The sequence below is a fragment of the Sardina pilchardus genome, chromosome 22 (assembly GCF_963854185.1).
Source record: "Sardina pilchardus chromosome 22, fSarPil1.1, whole genome shotgun sequence".
Classification (NCBI taxonomy): domain Eukaryota; kingdom Metazoa; phylum Chordata; class Actinopteri; order Clupeiformes; family Clupeidae; genus Sardina; species Sardina pilchardus.
This window is the reverse complement of record NC_085015.1, coordinates 7,957,745-7,979,553: the sequence shown is the minus strand read 5'-3', so window position 1 is coordinate 7,979,553 and position 21,809 is coordinate 7,957,745. Positions and strand designations below refer to the sequence as shown.

Here is a 21,809-nt window from a genome sequence, read left to right as displayed (position 1 = left end):
GGCCAGGGACTTTCCCACATTGTGCCACTCATTAGGTCATCGTAAGAAGCATGAGCGTGAATCGGGGATTTATTAAAAATCTCATTAAAATCCTGTCTGTTTTCCCTGGGACCGGGAAGAGAGAGAGCGGCCCCGAGAGAAAAGAGAAAGAACCAAGACCTTGTTTGACAAACTCGTTATCTGAATATGCATCTAGTTTTTTTTTTTTTTATGTAACGCACAGCTTGCGTCTTAATTGCGGCCATTCGGAGAACCACCCCGCGTTGTTTGGTGCGTGCAATCTCGCATCGGGTCGGCTGTAAGGAGAGATAACGAGAGTTTGGCCGGGGCCACCGTGCCATCTGAGCGAACGGAACTCCGGGGGCCAGTGCTGGTCAAGTACCAGGCCTTATTCCAACGAGCGCACCCTTCTACCCATATACCACTGGGAAGTCTTTGTTGCTACGACACTAGTAAAAACAAAACAGAAATATGAAACTAGTCATTTAATTTCTTTTGAATTTTTAATGGTTACACAATGCCTTTGGAGCGTTGCGGGCTCCCTGGGGTGATTGTGATGTTTTTTACGACATAAAATAACTTCCAATATTTGTTGCCTTTTTCTTTACTGCATTACACTTGCGTATAAATTATCTACGTCCGTTGTGAAGTTTAAATGAAATGTTCAAATTAGACGGAGTCACAAATTACTGGACTGACGGATGTACAGAGAGTAGCAGAATGTTCAATATGTCTGACACAGCATTTAGGAAAAGTTTACTAGTAAAAGATTTGATAACGGAGGAAGGATAGAAAAATGTGGAGGTTTCCAGCCTGAGCTAAAGGACGAAATCCAATCGCCGGCAGATCAGGCTGGGTTTACCCAGTCTAGTTTTGTGCCGTATATATGTATGTACAGTATATATAAGTAAGGCTAGATTTGTGCCATATGTGCACAGTATGTGTGTATATATAAGTAAGTAAGTTGTGATCAGTGAGTTACCATGAGTTTCTCTGCGTCTGCTCGGACTTTGAGCAGTTCGGTGATGGCGTCCACGAAGCCCTGGTGGTGGAAGTTGCACATCTTCTCGATCTCGCGGTCATGGTTGCGTATCCTGGCGTCCAGCTTCTCCATGAAGCGTTTGTGGGCGTTGGGCTGGTCATCGTAGACAGATCTGAAAAAGAAAGGCGCGGTGTCAGCCATTTGTATTATATCATTACGCCATCGGGACATTTGTGTTAGTTTGGTGTAAGCCGATAACTCAGCAGGTGTCGTCATCTTTCAGACAAACGTTAACAAAGCTTTATGAGTTGTTGTTACACCACAAAACAGTGGTTCTCAAATCTTTCACAATGAGTACCACCTGAGAAAAACAATTGGCTCACCCAGTACCACCATTACCACAGACTGACCATTGCATGATGAACACACACGGTAATCAGAAATACACACAAACACACACACAATTAATAGGGGTCCGCCCCGGTTAAAAGGTTTGAGAAGCAGCAGCGACCTTATCAGTGTGGGACAACTTTAAACAATCCTTAAAGGCCTGCCATCTGTGAGAGGAGACGGCACCACATCAAGAGGCGTGTTTATCAAGGGGCCAGCCAGTCAGCCAATCCACAAGAGCAACAGTCAGCCATCAACCAATCAAAATGGACTGTATCGACAGATAAAGAGCTGTTGAGGTGTCATGTGGGTTACCTCAGAGCAACGGTTCCTCCATCATCAACCAATCAGAGTGCAAGTATCGTTTCTGAGCCAATCACTGAGCTCATCGATGGTCATGTGGGTTACCGCGGAGTGACGGTTCCTCCATCATCAACTAATCAGAGTGCACGCATCGTTTCTGAGCCAATCACTGAGCTCATTGATGGTCAAGTGGGTTACCTTGGAGTGACGGTTTTTCCACTATCAACCAATCAGAGTGCATGCATCGTTTCTAAGCCAATCACGGAGCTCATTGGTGGTCATGTGGGCTACCTCTGAGGGCCCCTGAGTGACGGCTCTCTGGCTCTGGCCCCGGCGTCCCAACAGGTGCTGTGTGCTTCACACTGACGCGCCACATGACAACCAAGCATGAATCCTCCTGAGCTCTCCAAAACACACTCACTCTCTCTTTCTCCCTCCTTTCTCCCATCCCTCTCTCGCCCCACTATTTAACTCTCTCTCTTCCACCCTGCTTCCCTCTTTCTCCTTCTCTCTTTCTCCTTCTCTCTGTCTCTCTCTCATCCCTCTCACTCGCCCACTATCCAACTCTCTTTCTCTCTCTTCACCCTCCTTCCCTCCCTCTACTTCCATGCATCCATAAATCCCTCTCTCTCTCTTCCTCATTCTCCTTGTCTCTCTCCACCTCTCTCTCTCTGTCAACTCTTTTTCTCTCTCTTCGCTCTCCTTCCTTCTCCCCTTCTCTCTCTACCTCCATGCATCCATAAATCTATCTCTCTCTCTCCTTCTGTCTCTCTCCACCTCCCTTTATCTCCCGCTATCTCTCATTCTATCTTCTTACATCAAATCCTCCCCCTTTCTCTCTCTCTCTCTCTCTCTCTCTCTCTCTCTATCCCCCTCTCATCTATCTCAGTCTTGAGATGTGCATGAAGATCTTGGCTGCACTCCCTGCTCATCAGGCCAACCCTCAACCATCTGGAGTTGTTGAACCTTGGCCAAGACTACTGAGAGAGAGAGAGAGAGAGAGAGAGAGAGAGAGAGAGAGAGAGAGAGAGAGAGAGACAGAGAGAGAGAGAGCAAGACAAATAGGTGACCCACAAAAGTGTATAATATTCTGAAAAGGCTATGATGGCTTATTTCTTCCTGTGAGAAAGTCAGCTGTGATATCTTATATCATGAGCGGACATATTGCAAATTTGACACAAACCTTGGCCAAGACTACTGAGAGAGAGACAGCAAGAAAGAGAGAGAGAGACAGCAAGAAAGAAAGAGAGAGAGAGAGAGAGAGAGAGAGAGATAGGTGACCTACAGAAGTGTATAAAATTCTGAAAAGGCTATGATGGCTCATTTCTTCCTGCGAGAAAGTCAGCTGTGATATCTTATATCATGAGCAGACATATTTCAAATTTGACATAATCTCCTGGGTGAGTCATACTGTCTGTCTCACACAGAGATCCGTTCATAGTGGATCCAAGGTTCCTTCGGAAACATGACATGGTGTTATGGTATGAATCTGTTACATGTTCACACCATTTTCTGACAGACTGCTATATGGTACAGCAAGTCAGCCAAGACGGCTTCATACGTCTGAGGCACCAATGTAATTGCATGCATGTTACTGAGGCACATTTCATTCCCAGAACCATATAAACTAAGTTAGCAACTTTGTTGTTTGCAATGCAATTTTGAAATGCAGCTTTATTTGCATACACATAATGCAGTTCAATGTGCTTTACACTTGGAGCATTTAATTCGATTTCCAAGGTTTTAAGCTTCCATTTGGAAACAAGACAGCTCCCTTAGCTCAAACCAAAGAGCAAATCATGTTTTACAAACACATGATTCCTTGGACGAACATAAAAAATCTCTGGCTGTAATGTAGGTTTGAAGCCAGTTTAAAACATTATCAGGGACCAACCCACTGCGCATTCAAATGTTCTGATCGATGGTGCCGAATGCTGCACACAAATCTAGAAGAATAAGGACGAGTCTATTTTTATTAGAGCAGTTTCTGTGCTGTGATGTGATCCTGAAAGGGATTTTTCGAAGGATACTGTTTTTATTTAGGAAAGTTGATTACAATTAAAAAGTCTATGTAAACATGCCTAATGTCTAATACAAGAATTTGGATACATTACAATTTTATCTTAGAGCAAAGTTTAACACACCTAGTAATAAAGAGAAACTCTGCACTCAAACACTTTGTGATGAAATCACAGTTGGAGGTAAAAGATGTCAGTTGTAAGCAGAGTACCAAAGTCCATAAAGAGCCGTTTTTACATTGCATTTAGGAGTATAATTACATTGTTATAACACGGGCTGTTTGATATTTATCAATATCAACAACTCCTCCACAAGGTACTCTAGCTGGACCAGGTCTGTGTGGACCAGTGTGTGGAAATGAAGGTGATCTCCGTTAGTACTGCAATGGCTCCCTCTACTGGATAAAACATCACATTACACAAGAGTATGAAATGTGGTATTCTGTGATCTCAACTGAATTGACACAAATCTTTAAACTGCATCCTGTCAGTAGACGGATTTGTCGGTTTTTCTCAAAATATGAGGGATATTTCATAACGTCATTTAGAGCACTTGAGTTTTAAAATCCAATTGTAAAATTGAAGGACACATCAACTCGTTCCATAACCCACATTCCTTTCAAAGCTACAATGAGCTCAGGTGCAGAAAACTGAAGATTTATATTCTATTTAAATCACTAAATCCACTAAAAAACAGGATAATAAAAAACAAGACACTATCTTCAAATAATTGCAAGTTTATATATTACAAACATGGGCAAACAAACGCAGACAACGCTTTTATTCAGATACGACAGTGAAGAGTGAGAGGAAGTGAGGGGGAGAGAGAGAGCGAAAGAGAGAGAGAAAGAGACAGAGAGAGAGAGATGGGGTGGTGGAATCAGGAAATGGCCGCGGGTCGGATTCAAACCCAGGTCCCTGGCAACACACTGACCTGAATGTAGCCTACTCCAGTTTACTTTGCTTTGGACAAAAGCGTCCGCTAAGCACCACAACTGTGACTGTAACTGTAAGTCACTACGCTGCACCACAGTCACTTCTTACACACTCATCTCTTAGCATACTCAAACCTTGGCCATGTCTGCAGCTGTGCATATGTCCGGGCTGGGTTAAGTAGACCCCTGCCTCTATGTTTTGTTCTGTTGCTGTAAAGCTAAAGGCTAGGTTACTTTCACAGACTTCTAGGGCCACATACATAGGCCTGTATGCTTCTTCAGGAGAAAGGAGAAATGTGGTGATGATGTTTCAGAAGAGGAGGCCTAGTTCTCGAGGGTCGAGGCTGATGAAAGGTTCTTCATAAAAACAGCCAATCAAACTGTACCCAACCTACTGTTTGTTTTCCATTTAACACAGCCACTTTACACATACCGGTGCTGAATCCATTTAACACAGACACTTCACACATACCGGTGCTGAATCCATTTAACACAGACACTTCACACATACCGGTGCTGAATCCATTTAACACAGACACTTCACACATACCGGTGCTGAATCCATTTAACACAGCCACTTTACACATACCGGTGCTGAATCCATTTAACACAGACACTTCACACATACCGGTGCTGAATCCATTTAACACAGACACTTCACACATACCGGTGCTGAATCCATTTAACACAGACACTTCACACATACCGGTGCTGAATCCATTTAACACAGACACTTCACACATACCGGTGCTGAATCCATTTAACACAGACACTTCACACATACCGGTGCTGAATCCATTTAACACTTCACACATATACCGGTGCTGAGCGAAATCGTAGCCAAGCCCTCCTATTGCGATACACTACTGGTACTCACAAAAAAAGTAGAGATATCAGGCTTTCGGGTGAAATGTAATGTTTCAGTTTCAGTGTGCACAGTAAGTACCTGTAAAGGTTATAGTGGATTTTTAGGTTCATCCTGAAATTTCACCCGAAAGCCAAATATCCCTGCTTTCTTTATGAGTAATGTACACATGTGGAGGTCCAGTAGCATAGGCTAAGAGTAGCGGGACGTCTGCAGCGCATTAGGCAATGTGTGTCTCAGTCATGCTATCCAAGCAGACATCAGTAAACATGGACAGGAAGCTTGCAGTGAATCCCACTCACCGACGCTCCCAGCTTAATGGGTCCAAAGTCTCCGCCCCTCTCCGCTAAACACTTAAAGCACAAGCACTTAAACCGCAGTGCAGTCCAGATCACTGACCTGAGGGAGACCAAAAGCACAGCAGAGCAGAGCAGAGCTGAAGGCTTATATATTAACATATGCGGGCGTGTAGGGGAATCCTACACGCCCGTACTATAGTGAGATACTGATACTGCACTATTCCCACCCTCTCTTCAATTGTATACTGCATCCTGCGTCTTGCCTGCGCCTGTTGGGGTGTCCACGACCGCGGCATACCTTGACAGGGACAACAAGGCCACTCTCCCCCTCCGGACTATTGTATTACTCTATCCCACCCATAGCATCTATTTATTTGTAAATGTAGATGCTGTATTTATTCCTTTATTCTTATACATAGCTTACTGTTTTTTTATGTTATTGTTGAGTGTTGTACTTGAGTGCAAAGATTAACCAGAGTCAAATTCCTTCCCAGTTCACGCAAACCTGGCCAATAAAGCTTTTGATTCTACCTGCAGCAATTAGTTCGCATCAATAGCTCATTCCCACATCCATGTCCAGTCTTATGAATAACAACATGAAAATGCCCGCCTGTTACAGTCATTAATAACAGCTAACATTAAGACACACTTATGAGCAAGAGAATACATACTACTCCCATTTTTACAGCACCATGTCCTCATGGCATTCATCCAGCATTTTACAGCAGTGCCATATACCCGCTCTGAAGCGGATGAGGGTGGGCTGTAAAATAGCCTTAAAACAACCTACTCACCCTCAGAGGAAAACCCAGAAACACCTGATGAGCACCTGACAGACTCTACCTGCCGACACTCCCTGCACCAACGTCCAGTGCCAACAGAGGGCGCCATAACACATACGAATGAATGACTGACTGTGTAGTTCAGGAAAAAGTCCGCTGCAACCAAAATGTTGCTCTCAGTCTTATACAAAACCATGAGGAAGGGCTGACATGACAAGCACGAAAACAGCACCATTTTGTATTAAAAGTGCACAATTTTGGTTGCAGTGGACTTTTTCCTTTACATTTTGCCTTGCTTTGAGTCCTGCTCCCATTTTTAATTGGGATGTGTGTGTTTTGACTGCACTTTCATGGCTGTGTAGTTCAGAACACGGATGTTGCCTGGGGTGGTGGTGTGGGGATGGGCTGCCCAGTGCCTGTGATTGACAGCCCATTTAGGGCCATTAGTCTCGTACAGGCTGTCAGCGTCAGCCTCAGGACCCACACTGTACTGTACTGTAGGCCCAATTAACTCCAGCTGTCCTGTCGCCAATGTAAACATCTCCAACGCAGCATGGAGAGTGACATTAAAATAGGGTGGAGCCAGGAGGAGAGCCACACATACTGGGGCATCTTCTAGGGAGAGGGAGTTCTCACTGAGCTGAGCTGAGCTGAGCTCACTTGGGTCGGGTTACTCCTCGGATGTAGGGCGATGACACTTTGGCCCCAAGGCTGGGAGGGTGTGACAGTGGGTGATATACTATGGTCAGGATATAGCCTATCACTGAACCCCTCCTCCCCATCCCCAATCGTTTTCCTGCAGTGTGTGTGTGTGACACTGGATAATGTAAATAAAAGAGTCGTCACTGTTGCTGTGTGTGTGTGTGTGTGTGTGTGTGTGTGTGTGTGTGTGTGTGTGTCTGTTTCTGTGTGTTTGCGTGTATGTGTGTGTGTGTGTGTGTGTGTGAGAGAGAGAGAGAGAGGGTGTGAGAGTGTCTATGTCTGTGTTTGTGTTTGTGTTTAGAAGAGGGTGTGACTGCTGTATGCAACTCTTCACGCTTTGTTGTAGCCTTGGCCCACACCAACAAAAAAAGGTGTTGGGAAATTATGAAATAGTTTCTTCATAGGAAATTAGGCCACACCATTTTGAAATAGGGTGGCGGAACCGGAAAGCTGCAAGCTTGTTGATAAAAAAAAAAAAAAAAAAAAGTAAAAAAAAACCCTACATTTACAGTATTTGAATGCATTTGCATCATCCAAATGTCGAACCTATGAAACTTCCTTTGGAGTCCCTGAGTGTCTCTATGCACAGGATGCACTCTGAACGCTGCTTCAGACTGGACTGCTTAATGCCGGCCACTCAACTTCCTGCTCATGAATGGCCAAACCCTTTGAAGGACTGCTGTTGTCAAGGTAACTCAGGTCCAACTTCAACCAGCCGACTCGGAGCACTTCCAGAGAGAGACCGAAGAAAAATGATATGGAAATAGAAATAATAATAAAAAAATAATAATGTGACTAACAGACAATTATTCTTAAGGCACAGCAGCATAAGGTACAGCTTAAACCAAATGTCCTGATGTCCGTCAGTCTAATCCATTTTACAAAAGCACCAAAAGTTTTGCAGTGTGAGCTTGCCTTAACTGACGCATGCAGTGGGGTGGGACACCACAACACACTTTATTGATCTGTTTGTTTGTTTGTTTGCTTGTTTGTGTGTGTGTGTGTGTGTGTGTTTGTTTGTTCTCATGCAACCCAACCCGAGGTAGATTGGGCAGGGCAGCAGGCTGTTCTTTTACACACACCCACACACACACACACACACACCCACACACACACACGCACGCACGCACGCGCACACACAGTCCAATAGAGCTAGTCCTGTACTGATTGCCAGCGAGCAGTTCCTCTAGAACATTCTAGGAGGTCAAGCGTGTTGGTCAAGGGCACATGGCGCATAGTGTTGATGACGCAAGTGCAGAACACTCGCTCACTCACACGCTCCCTTCTTCTGTGTATTTACTTGCTGTGATATCATCGACAGCAACTAAACACTTTACTCTTGTACAAACAGACTGCATGTTGAAGTCCTATAACCCGACACCTTCAAATACAGACTTACGACAACACTCACGACAACACTCACATTCAGAGAATCATAGAATGATGAAGTTGTTTCTTTAAGAAAGACACATACAGATTAACCAAAACTGTCGACGCTTAATTTAATCAAAATGCAACAGTCAACAGCTAATCGAATAATCGATTAATCGATTAATTGTTGCAGCCAAAGCCCAAGACTGCACCGCCCTGCACCGCCCTGTGAGGTCTCAAGTGACCGGTGTTCAGCGTCCAGCAGAGCAGCCCACATGACGGACTGGTGGCACAGCACATCCTGAGGGCCACGTGAGACACGTGTGGTGGAGCAGCGGTCATGTCACCAACTGACCATCGCTCGACCTGAACGCACCGTTGCTAGTCTGTGTCACTTTGAACAAAAATAAAAGTGTAAACCCGCTGAATAAATATTAGTAAAGATTGTTAAGGCGGAACAAGATAGTTCATCAGAAGCCAAGGTGCCGTAGGCAAGACATTTTGGACATTTTTTGGGCTGTATGACCACTGACAGATCTGACTGTCAATCACAGTTTGTGCACAGTCACTAACAAGCACAAGCTTACAATACATTCAAAATTTGGGCTCAATCTCTCCCCTCAATCTGCCAGATTTACCAACTGCAGTTTAATCAATCTTTGACATTAATCAGTCACACACAGTGCTAGGCCTCAACACCTGCCATCACCAACTGAGCATCGCTTGAACAAGGGTTGATTCCTGAACTGGCCGTTGCTAGTTTGTGTCGCCTTTGGTTCAAAGTGTAGACCTGCTGAATATCACACAGTCGATGCAGTGCTAGGCCTCAACACCTGCAATTGAAGCCTGACTGGGCTGGACGACTACTTCCTCATTCGTAGTTCTGCTTTTGCGTTTATTATTGTGCTTTATGTGCTACTTTCATCCTTTTACATCCTGTTTTCTTTGTGGCGCTTTGGACCTTTTAAAAAAACATAATCACATTTGCTTGTACAATGATGAGTATGAGTCACAATGAAGAGTGTGTGTGTCCGCCTTAGATAAAAGAGTCCGCTAAATATCGGTCAACTTTGACTTGATGTGAAAGTAGTGTTTGTGCTTTTGTGAAGGCAAGGGACAGCTGAGCCATGCGGTATGGATGCTGCAGTCACTTGGTTGTGTCACAGCAGCAGCACAACACAACACCACACCAACCACAACCACAAATACAACTATAAATACAACCACAACCACAAACAAAAACACAAACACGTGCGTATTGAAGATCCTTCTCATAGTCTACAGAAGCTACACAGGCACCACAGCACTAGCTAAACTGCTAAAAAGGCTGTTAAACAGCACTTCTGCCATGCTCCACCTAGTGCCATGTCCATACAGGTGTATGGTGGGGCAGCATCCTTCACTCCAAGCCAGCTGATGCTTACTCTACCATTGGAGAAAGATTAATGAAATATAAATGACAAAACAAACAAACACCAATGCATGTTCAGAATTGTAAAGGAGCGCAGCACAGAAGCAAATCCATCACGGGGAACACGGGGAACGAGCACAAACGATGCTGGGGTTGCCCTTAGCAACGGTTGGCATGTCACCCATGATGACGTATACGCTGTCCATCAGAGAAGCGAAGCACCACTGTTAGTGTGATGTTGGATTTGACAGGAGAATGATCAACTTCATAGTGAGCCACTTTCTCATTATGCTGGCCACCTCAACTGTGACAGGAGAGGCTATGGTCCTCGGACACGTCGACACGTGTGGGGATCTTAAGCTAAACTCATTAGCGGTGCCCGTTTGGTCTCCGGTTCAGCTCTTACTGACCACCAACAAACCGAGCTGACGCTTAAAGTCCGTCTAAAGGCCAACGCCCACGGGTGGCACCTGACACGCGTTACGCGACTCCAACGTTTAGAACTCCAAAGCCCGCTGACTGCAGCTAGTGCGCGTTCATCGATGACAGAATTTTGAAAAATCGTTCTCTCTCTCTCTCGAGCGTTAAATCCATAGACGAGAATGTCGTCACCAGTGGGTGTTGATGTTAAGAGAGGAGCTAAGAAATAGTGCTGAAATGCAAAACTTTGCCATCTCCGAGTTGATTTCCGTTTCAAATGGCCCAGCTGTGCACCCTCGTGCCCTGTCTCTGTGTGTGTGTGTGTGTGTGTGTGTGTGTGTGTGTGTGTGTGTGTGTTTCCATGAGGGATGCCCCTCGGCGGCCTTCTATCTTTATTTTGGCTGACTGGCATCCTGTGCTCTGTCAGCAGTGCCATGTACCTGGAAGTTAGAGGGAAGAGGAAGTGTGTGTGTGTGTGTGTGTGTGTGTGTGTGTGTGTGTGTGTGTGTGTGAGCGGGTTGAAACTGTGTTACATCTCTAGTGATTTAAAGGCTCTTTCCTATGCTCAGAGTTGCCCTCCATAAAGACCTATGGCTGTGGTTACACTGAACAGGAGAATAAGGACGAAATGCTACAGCAAGGGAAATCCTCTGTGGTAGTCACACACACACACACACACACACACACACACACACACACACACTGTACTTGTGGAATATGATACACAAGCACACAGACTTACGCATCAGGCCTAGCAAGAACACTGACACTTGTGCATGTTGAACACACACACTTCTATCAACCGTCTAAAGCAGGAGTTTCCTCCTTCCTGTTTTTTTTGTCAGAGCACCAAAAGGTTCACTCTTCCTGTCCACCCCGCAGCAGCTGTCAGCTCTGATAAAGAACTCAAACCACACACACACACACACACACACACACACACACACACACACACACACACACACACACACACACACACACACACACACACACACACACACACACACACACACACACACACACACACACACACACACACACACACACACACACACACACACACACACACACACACACACACACACACACCTGACCAGCAGCTCTTCTCTCTATTCACCAAACCACAGAGATTCTAGGATGACTCCAATACAAAGCCATACTAGTGATCACCTGCCAACACCCAGCGCAAGCTTCAGCCGCCCGCTAAGCTAAACTATTTGTTTAGCCTATGGTTGTTAGCCTGGTTAATACTTGATACCAGACCGCATATCTCAGTTGAGATTGAGAGTGGATCTGGAAAAGCTTCCAAATCCACTCTCAATATGCTGTGGCACAACAGACAACAGTGTCCATATTATGTCCGTATTACCATGAACTGGTCCGAGCACCCACAGGGACCCAGGTTCAAGTCAGACCCCCAGGTCATGTCCCGATCCCAGCCTACCTCTCCTTCTCCCACTCACTTCCTGTCTGTCTTCACTGTCCTGTCCAAATAAAGGCAAAAAAATGCCCCCCAAAAATATAAAATATAAAAAATGTAAAAAAGATTGGTGCATTAAATGCTTATCAAATAGTTTCAGAAGTGCAGCAATCAAATCTTTCTTGTAAGGTTTTAAAAATACACATCCATTTCTGTTTGACCATGTTGCCATCAGCACAGCCACTGGTTGTATTGAATGCACAGCTATCTGTCATTATAAACAGCCAGATAAGTGATTGTGATTGTGATAGTGATTGTGATTGTGATTGGGTGCCTGGGTTATAGGAATATGGTAGGCATCAACAGCCTCCTAACCAGACTGACCTGCTGAGCAACTTCAAATATGGTAACAGGTTCAGCTGGGTTCTCCCAGGCAATATCGATGCCTTAATACTAACAGGTGTTTTTTGCTGTTGTTGTTGTTGTTGTTGTTGTTGTTATTCGGATAACCTACCACTGGATCTATGCCAGGTTATAGGAACCCAGGCATCATTCATCTGTTGCCTCCTTACTTTGAATTTAGATTTTTCTTTTTTTTTTCAGATACAGTATGCACTCAGTGTAATCTTTGCCAAGCCCGCGTCCCATAAAAGCATCAGAATGCTGAGAGCACTGCTGCTTAATAATGGAGTTGAACAGGCACTTCCTTTTTAACGGTGGTGACGACGGCAACGCTGAGGCCAGTGAGTGATGATGAAACGAATCATCGTCATCATCATTGGCATCATCACCTTTACTGCCTGACTCAGGATCAACTCAGAAAACAGTCATGATAACATAAATACATACATACATACTGTACATACATACATACATTGAGGCATTAAAAAAGGCAGACATTAAAACGGAAAGGGTTTTTTTTAGAACCCGGGATCGTAAATCATATATATCTACACAGTAAGCGGAATTATGAAATATAACGAGAATAGTAGAGCAAGAGGAGAACTGAGCGCTTGGTGGCTTATGGAAATCACATAGCCTACAGGTGTGCTTCCTGGCCTGAAGAAGACCCAGCAGGGTTAAAACGTTGCCCCATCTTTTTTTAAACATTAAAACATGGGAGCTCAAAGCAGAACATTACATTCTTTACTGGATATACAGACAGACACATAATGCGATCCAGACACCAGCCAAATACTGCTAATATGAAAGTGTCGGGTCGATTTCAGAAACAAAACAACATTTGACTATCGAGTGGCTGGTGGATTTAACCAATTCTCTGCCAGTCAGTGACTGGTAGAGATTCACATTTAAACCGCTTACTTCTAACCCTGCCTACGGCTCTATGCAAGATGGCCTGGCTGTACTTTGAATACAATTTGACTAGGTCCTAACCAGCAGGGCCATAGGGTAGTCATATGCCTGCGCAAATGATTTGCTTGACCCTGGATTCGGATGAGATGAAACAGAATGCTTGAGTGCTCGCCCACAACACACAACACACACACAACACACACACAGAGTACAGACTATTTCCTGTCAAGCCATAGTGTCATACCTGAAACCGGCCAAACCAGGAAATATTTCTGTCAAGTCACACACAGTCTAGGGGCCAATCTGCTGCTTGAAATAACATGGCCAGAAGGCACATCTTTACAGATCACAGAATTCCGTAGCTCCCGGGCACTGTCGCTGTGGTGATCTGTAGAGAGCGGAATCACAGGGTGCGGAGTTGTAGAACGTTCTAAGAGTGGAACCCTGTTAAGGGTTTGATCTGGATGGCCAAAGAATCACTGTTGTGTTTCTGTTCTCTCGACTCGTGTTGCATAGTGAACAGACAGAGCTAAGCTTTGCTGAGGTGGAGCAGAGCATAACAGCCCATGGCATTCAGAGAAGTGTGTTGAAATTAATCAAACTGTGACATACAGTACAAAGGGGACCATCAGTGAGAGATCTGAAAACCACATGCTTATATAATGCAGTTGACACTGTACAAGAAGCATGAGATTCCAACTGTATGCTGCCTGACAGACAAGAACCTGACCTGTGCTGTGGGTGTCTTTCTTGGGAGCTCTATGACATCTATACCATGCTTTGGTTTGCCAGGGGGTCTATGTCACTCAAATATAGAACAACAGTATATATTACAGGTGATGACAACAAGTCTATTTCTACCAAAAATGGAACACATAAAGTGACCATCTGGAACGGTTGGGGTAGAACAGCACGTCCGCTTCCCCGCTGTCACACTCCTTCCACTCAAGACAGATAGCTAGATCGCTATCATTAGCTCACAGGGTAATATGTCAGCTAAAGCATTGCCGTTACCATCTCCCAATGAGCTGATAATATAACGGTTTTCAATGGTTTCTTAAAAAATGAATGACAAGGTTGGGTTTCGGGGAGAAAGTCAACGCTTGTTTCACAACACGCTATGTCCTGTGATGTACGAACATTATCCTACGAAGTGTCATGCTAGCTTGACAGCTGAACTGCCAGTCATAATGAACAGGAAGATCAAGAGGACAATGTTTATCATAACCAGCACGCCCATTATGTGTGAAGTTATATCGGCATACAACGTTAACGAGCAAACGTTCATTCATGCCACTGATAGTGATTTTAATGATTATTGAAAGAGCATACATCAACAACAGCTTGTGTGACAGTCCAACTACACAAACTGATCAACAACCTTGAGAGGCAGCCAGGTGGCTAAGCTAGCTTGATAGCTAACTGGCAAATGAACATCAGCCACACCCACTTAATTTCAAAAACTGAATGGGGGAAAAACGACTTTTAACATGGCCAGAGAAATGTACTGCCTCTTACGACATTTACTAAGAAGAGAGCCTGTGCCGCCACAGTCAGATATCCAAACAGTGCCTAGCTGAACGTTAGCTGCTGATAGGATAATCAAGTCACCATAGCCAGGATAACATCAGTGTGCTGTGAGTTCCCAAGCACAGGCCCATTTCCCATCCTGGATTAGCCGTGGCATTCTGACTACATGTATGACAAAACAACTGGGTACATATCTTACAAGTAAGAGAAGGGTCAATCAAAATCCATTAACGTTAACACTCATGTGAATCCACAAATGACGCATCATATCACCGCTACCCGCTAGTTGGCTGGCTACAGTAAACACTAACGGAGCCCTAGTTGGCTCGCTTCATAGTGACTAACACAGAATTGACAGCCCTAGATAACACAGTCACAGAGGCTTAAAAGTAAGTGGTTATGTAGGTAAACATTTCAAGATAGCACAGAGCGTTCAGCAACCCGGGGACAATGTGAGATCATATGTTGCATTCATCGCACTGTTTGCTCATAGTAGCGCCTCTCCATCCACTTCTTCAGTTAATAACGATAGCTAGCTAATGTTAGCTAACAAAGGCCTGATTTCATATCAGTTGTGCTGCCATCACCGTCCACATATGCAACTGAAAAAAAACACTAAATGTTCCTGATAACAGACATTTCCTTACCGAAGTGTTGGGCCAACGCAGGCTGTGTCAGTACTCTCAATTTCCTGCAGGATACGTTCATGCTCCGTAATACTCTCCAAGGTTTCATTCTCCGCCATGTTGGTTGTATTCATCACAGTGGGATTCAGCGACAATGCGGGGAGAAAGGCTAGTACTGCAACTGACCGCTAGGTGGCGACACAACGCGCATATTACGCCATAGACTTCACTCATGCTTCACTGCACCTCAGACCATATGAAGTAACAGATATTTAAGATGCGATTAAATTGGGGTAGATGAACACACTACGCGCACATGAATAACAATTCCTTCTTTTTCATCAAGAATATAGCCCTGCGTATTTCACACATTTTGCATGTTATTTGTAAATTTTCATAATGTAGTCAGAGATTTTAATATATGAGACTGAATGGTCTGATTTAGGCTGAAGAGAAATCTCCAATGTCATCGTAATTATTTCTTAACATCATCATTTTATGGTCTAAATCAACAGAATATTATACCATACATGTCTTTGTGGCTAGGTTGGTGACACCTGTCTTCCCAGGTGACGGCAACTTATTTTGTGAATAAAAAAGGCCTACCAATTGCCATTAGCCTAAGTTTCAGATTCTGTTACAGGTTGTTTCAAAGCAGGTCAAATATTAACCTATCAAACAGTAATGGGCAGTACACTAAATATATTCAATATCAATCCAGTGACAATATATCTATTTATATTTTGAGATTAGGTAGGCCTATCTATTTAAAATCTATACCATCTCTCAGGTTTAAGAGTTTTACACATCGGATGTCAGCCTTATATTTGTATCCATGCAGGCCGTGTTAGTTAACTGAATGGGATGGAATTCCAGGGCTTAGCCTACCTCAGCGTGGTCCCCAAAGGCAAGTCGACAGACTCCAGCTCAGCTAAAACATTCCCATAAACTTTCTCTTCCCGGTCGTCCTCCTCAGGTGGATCTGGTAAGGCTTTCATGGCTTTGTTCTCCATGACTCTGGCCCTCTGGCTGGCTTGATATACTTTAGTGGAAATGGGCTCTGCATGGACTGCACCTCACAACTGCTATGGTCAGCAGAAAAGAGGACAGCCAAGGGGAAATGGTAACCTTGTGATCCAGGGAACTTTGAATCCAACAAAACTCTATAGCTCTATGGCTTTCTTTTGTTAACTATTGTCAGGCTTTGGCTGTATTGCCGTGTGGCTATGTGTAAACGGAGGAAGTGGTATTATTTAGTAACCATACATTATTTAACGCATGATTCATAAACTCGTCAATTTTAACAGGTATAATCATACAGATTGCTCAATAGAAACACATGAATTCGACTATGAATAAGCCTAAATCGCAATAAATCTGCATGTTATAAAGGATCTTAGTTACTGTATGTACTGTATATCAGGTGAATCAGTATTTCACTGATTTATTCACCATCAAAAATTTAAGTATTTTGTTTTTTTACTTTGATTTCACACACAGAATAGTTTAGGTGACTTCGTAGCATGTATCAACAAACTGGGCCATATGAGGTGAACTGATCTGTCAGATACTCATCAAGATGTAATGTCAGGATATCCTGTGTTGACAGTGTGTTTTGCAAAATGTTCCCTCAACAGTGAATTTCTCTTTTTTTCTGTTAATTTCACTGTTTCCTGTCAGACCTGTCACGGGCTGCCACTGTGTTACCTTGCCTTCATTTCCTCTCTCTGTCAGGAGCAGCTGTCCAACTGTGCAAAGCCACTCACAGCATTCACCAATAGATGGCGCTCTCATCATTCGAAAGGTAGCAAGTCATCTTCACAAGCATGCATTTATTGACTTTTTTTTGATGGTATCCCCCAAGCATTTGTATTATTATCATCATTGGTATCCAGATTCTTACAGTAAAACATGACCTGTTAACTATTAAAGACACCTTGCATCCAATTCCCAACAACCTTTGTCAACTTTTTGATCATTCATTTTTGATTTTGAAAAAAAAAAAAAAAATAGACTTTTAATGTACAAGTGTGTGACTGTGGAATCAGACCCATGTTATTAGTAGCTTCTCGAGCCACACGCTGAAGTGCCCTTGAGCAAGGCACCTAACCCCTCACTGCTCCCCGAGCGCCGCTGGGCAGGCAGCTCACTGCTCTGGGTTAGTGTGTGATTCATCTCACTGTGTGTTCACTGTGTGCTGTGTGTATTCACTAATTCTGTTAAATTGGGTTAAATGCCGAGAAACGAATTTCCCTCACGGGATCAAAAAAGTATTCTATTCTATTCTTAATGTGTAGCCCCAACTCTCAACGGCTGTCTGGAGGTACACTGGTGTTCGGTGAAGCAAAGCTGTCCGACAGAGCTTTGAAGAACTCCATACGTTTGTTTTATACAGGCTTGTGGTTAGTATTTAAAGTGGCTATAAAGTAGCCTAATAGTCTACAGATCTCTTAAACAGTTCAGTCAACATCATGAACATATGTCTAATTGGCCTCAGACCCTGAGCACTGTATAGGAAGAATGGGCGTAAGAATGACCATGGCATTGAAAATAATAGTCACTTCACCACATTTGCGTGAAAGATCATTTCAAAGCATTTAGACTGTAAAGAGAATCCATATACTATTATGGGGTGAATGACTTATCCATCTCTGACATATACTGCCCAGTGACAAAATTTCACTGCAGTTCAAATTTCACTCTGTCTCAGTTAGGTCCTCCGGTTCCTGTGAATGTGAAACATGTACTGTAACATTAGGACACTTTTTCAAAGACAAAACATCAGAATAGGTGAAAGTATACTCCCAAAATAAGGCCAACTCGGCCCATAAGTAGGCCTACTGTACAGTAAGTGATATACTTCATGAGTAATCATATGGCATTTTGCTCTGCCTTTGATAAATAGATAGATAGATAGATAGATAGATAGATAGACACTTTATTGATCCCCAAGGGGAAATCAAGACTTTGTGTCATAACCATAAGATTAATATGGCTTAAAGTTTTATCCAAATAACTACGTACATTGTAAAAAATGTCTGTAATTTGATAGCTTGATCAGTGTTACAGTAATTTAGGCTTATAGCATACAGTACATACTCTCACACGGGTTGGGATTGGGAACAGCATGCTGAGTTGAGCTGTGTCCTTCAGCAGAGGTCATTTGGGGAGTTCATGTACACAATGGATTTCCTGCTTATTCACTTTCCTGTCACTTCAAAGGTGTCCGGATTGGAGCTTCATGCAGAGACTGAGATCAGAGGGGCCTTGGGAGAAATATGACGAATATGTGGATGAAGAGGTCTGTGTGCTAGGTGTGTGTGTGTGAGAGAGAGAGAGAGAGAGAGAGAGAGAGAGAGAGAGAGAGCATGTGTGTGTGTGCGTGTGTGTGTGTGTGTGTGTGTGTGTGTGTGTGTGTGTGTGTGTGTGTGTGTGTGTGTGAGAGAGAGAGAGAGAGAGATTGAGTAAATGTGTGTGTGAGTGTGTGTGTGTGTGTGTGAGAGAGAGAGAGAGTGAGAGTGTGTGTGTGTGTGTGTGTGCGTGCGCTCACTCATGTTTGTGCAGATGTGCTAATCTGTTTGACTCTTTAAGACGTCAGTGGGAAAAAAACAGAGAAACTGCAGAGAAAGAAAAAGACAAAGTTAAATGTGAGTGCACACACACATACACATACACACACACTCATACACATACAGTATGTCATATGTGGGGGGTGGGGGGGGGGGTTGTGTGTGTGTGTGTGTGTGTGTGTGTGTGTGAGTGTGTGTGTGTGTGTGTGTGTGTGTGTGTGTGTGTGTGTGTGTGTGTGTGTGTGTGTGTGTGTGTGTGAGTGTGTGCATAGGCAGTGAATAAGACTGACTCACTAACCACCGGGAAGTATACTTTGCCAAGCGACACCACTTTAGTCACACATATCCCACCACCACCATAATGACCTATATTTACAGCAGTCTTCCCTATACGGCTGACTATTCCACATCCTCTCTACTCATTCCATTACTGAGAAACTGACCGGACAAGACAAGACCGTTAACTAACCACCGTTACACTGTACACTGGTCATTCAATTCAATTGAACTCAATTGAACTCAACTCAACTGTAGTCTTATGGTGAAACATGTGCCATTTTCTTTGTGCAATATTTGTGCTGCATGGACATGTACAGTATCAGAAATTACAGGTGTGATGGTTCTGAGTCTTTTCCAAAACCAGGAGGTACTGAATGTGTGTGATTATCCGTGAATCACCGCTGACAAGTGAATCACAGTCACCACAGAATTGTGTTCACCCGAGTTCACCTCTCCATGTTAGCCTGGGTGTTCCCATCCTGCCTTGCGCGGTGATTTCATTCACGCTGCTAAGGCAGTCTGGAAACTAACACCCAAATTTTCGCCTGATGTTGGCGACCAATCACAGAACAGGGGAGAAAGCAAGACCATGATGAGCTATGCACAGACACATTTGATAGACATCCGTGGCGCCCAATGAACGGATCTGGGCATTTTTTCAAATACGAGAAAATTAACGTCTGGTTGCCAGACCACGTCTCATTTGAGAAGTGGTAGGCGCTAGCCAGGCTATCTCCATGTTGCACCATTTACTAGTTTTGTATTTTGTTAATATACATTTTTCAAGCATTTCATTAATTTTGAATGAGCATGGAAAATATTTAATATAAAAGATAGAGGAGAGTGTCTAAAACTTAACTCTGGATCAGTTTTGTATAACTCTTATTTGTGCCTGTGTTTGTACGTTGGGGCAAGGCAGTGTGACTCCAGGTCAATTAATAGCCGCAATTATTAAGTGGCACAATTATGAGTCAGCCAGCCTCCCTTCACCACATCCACAGATTAAAAAAAAAAAAAAAACAGCTAAATGTGGGGCAGTTCCAAATGAGGAGGTGGAGGGCATATACCAACATGCCCTCTGTCTCGGGGAACTTTGCTGCCCTGCCCTGCCCTGGAAGGGTCCAGTTACAATGAGGAGGGCAGACGCCAACATTCACCTGGAGTGTGGAGCCGTGATGTCCCGTGTTATTCATTCCTGAGGGGTGTTGGAGGTGTTTGTGTTGGGCTTCTGCCAAAACGCATCTGCTTGACGGCGCTGATGGGAGAGGAAACGTAAGACATGGCTGCCGTCGTCAGTCAGGAGCTGACAACAAGACCAAACAGGCAAAGAGAGACCCCCAGCATCAAATTTAACTGGCAATGCTGAGCAATAAAAAGCTGTTGATATGCAATGTTACGACGCAATGTTTCTTCATCTGTCCTCTTTCTCCACACAGTGTATGATTGTATGAAGAGTTACTGTAAGATGCAAAACCCACTAAATCCATCTGACACCAACCTATAGGTTTCTAGAAACACATCAATGGCAGCCGGGAATCTTACACATTTTCTGGCCACTGCATACTAACCCAAGGTATTTAAATTGGCAAATGTGTTGATTGCAGATGAATGTGTGTCCCTCAGGGTTAACAGGGCCTTTAAAAAACAAATCTGATAGGAGACTGTCTCAGAAATAGCCTACTGGAAAAAGCCAACTTCATCTGTTGCGTGCAAGAATTGTTAGACATTTTTGTACAGGATACACAGAGAGTGGATATTTCCACTCTCAGGCGAAGACAATTCTCTTGAAATCCTCTTGAATTTGTTGATCAATGTGAGTTGGCACATTTTGCAAGCTAGTAGACGTGCAATCTGTAATTTCATCTAACAACGCAATGCTATCAACGAAGGGGTTTCTCACTTCAGTGTGGTCTTGCCTGTAAGGCATCTTGCAAGAGCCACCTCTAAATAAAATGTATCATGCAATCAGGCATGCTTGGGTAAGAGATTGTGGTCTCTGAACTGAACCAAGTGGGGAAGTCACTGTTGTATACTTTGGAGTATTAACCATAGAGTTGACCATATTTTTCAGGTCTGAAGCCCAGGTTGAGGTTAGTTAGGCTTAGTTCATGCTGAAACACATAAATATAGCTTCAGCAGCCATCATATGGTACTTAACATTGCGCCCTCTTGAAATTGAGAAAAGTGTGTTTAGCAGTTCAGCTTGTCCTCCATCAAGCAAGGCCAGGAAGCACCATAGACATAGCCTGATTACCATCGACTTTCAAAGCCTCTGCGAGACTTTAGTCTGACCAAGAGCCTGTGCTAACACGGTTTCTCCAAGCACTGGTTGACCCGCCTCCTGTAAGTGCCTCGATTTGCTACTGGTCGATGTCAGAAAGCGGTTTGCCAAGTTTAAACCAATAACAACACTCTTTCTTCTGCCTTGAACACGCCTCTACCCAGAGCCGTTGGAGCTGCTCAAAGTTGATTGGTTCTCGACCAAAGGGGGCAGTTCCGCAAATTTCGGGAACTCAGAAATCCTTCCCGATTAGCAGTTGACCAGACCAGAGACTTCAAAAGCCGAAGGTGTTGCATCACTGGGAGGGCGTGC

General features: G+C 43.9%; 1 protein-coding gene across 4 annotated transcripts in view; it reads right to left on the bottom strand.

The window, feature by feature from the left end:
- The window catches only part of exoc6 (exocyst complex component 6), a 65,011-nt gene extending 48,640 nt beyond the window's left edge, over positions 1–16,371 (bottom strand). For 3 of the 4 annotated variants that reach the window (XM_062526108.1, XM_062526109.1, XM_062526110.1), the window contains exons 1-2: positions 16,257–16,371; positions 983–1,154 (exon numbers count right to left, since the gene is read on the bottom strand). In XM_062526108.1, the coding sequence (XP_062382092.1) occupies positions 983–1,154; positions 16,257–16,366 (282 nt within the window). In that variant the 5' untranslated portion in view covers positions 16,367–16,371. Of the gene's footprint in view, positions 1–982; positions 1,155–15,389; positions 15,498–16,256 lie in introns of those variants that run through there. The other variant, XM_062526111.1, reaches the window with a different exon arrangement.
- Between the last annotated feature and the right edge of the window lie 5,438 nt (positions 16,372–21,809).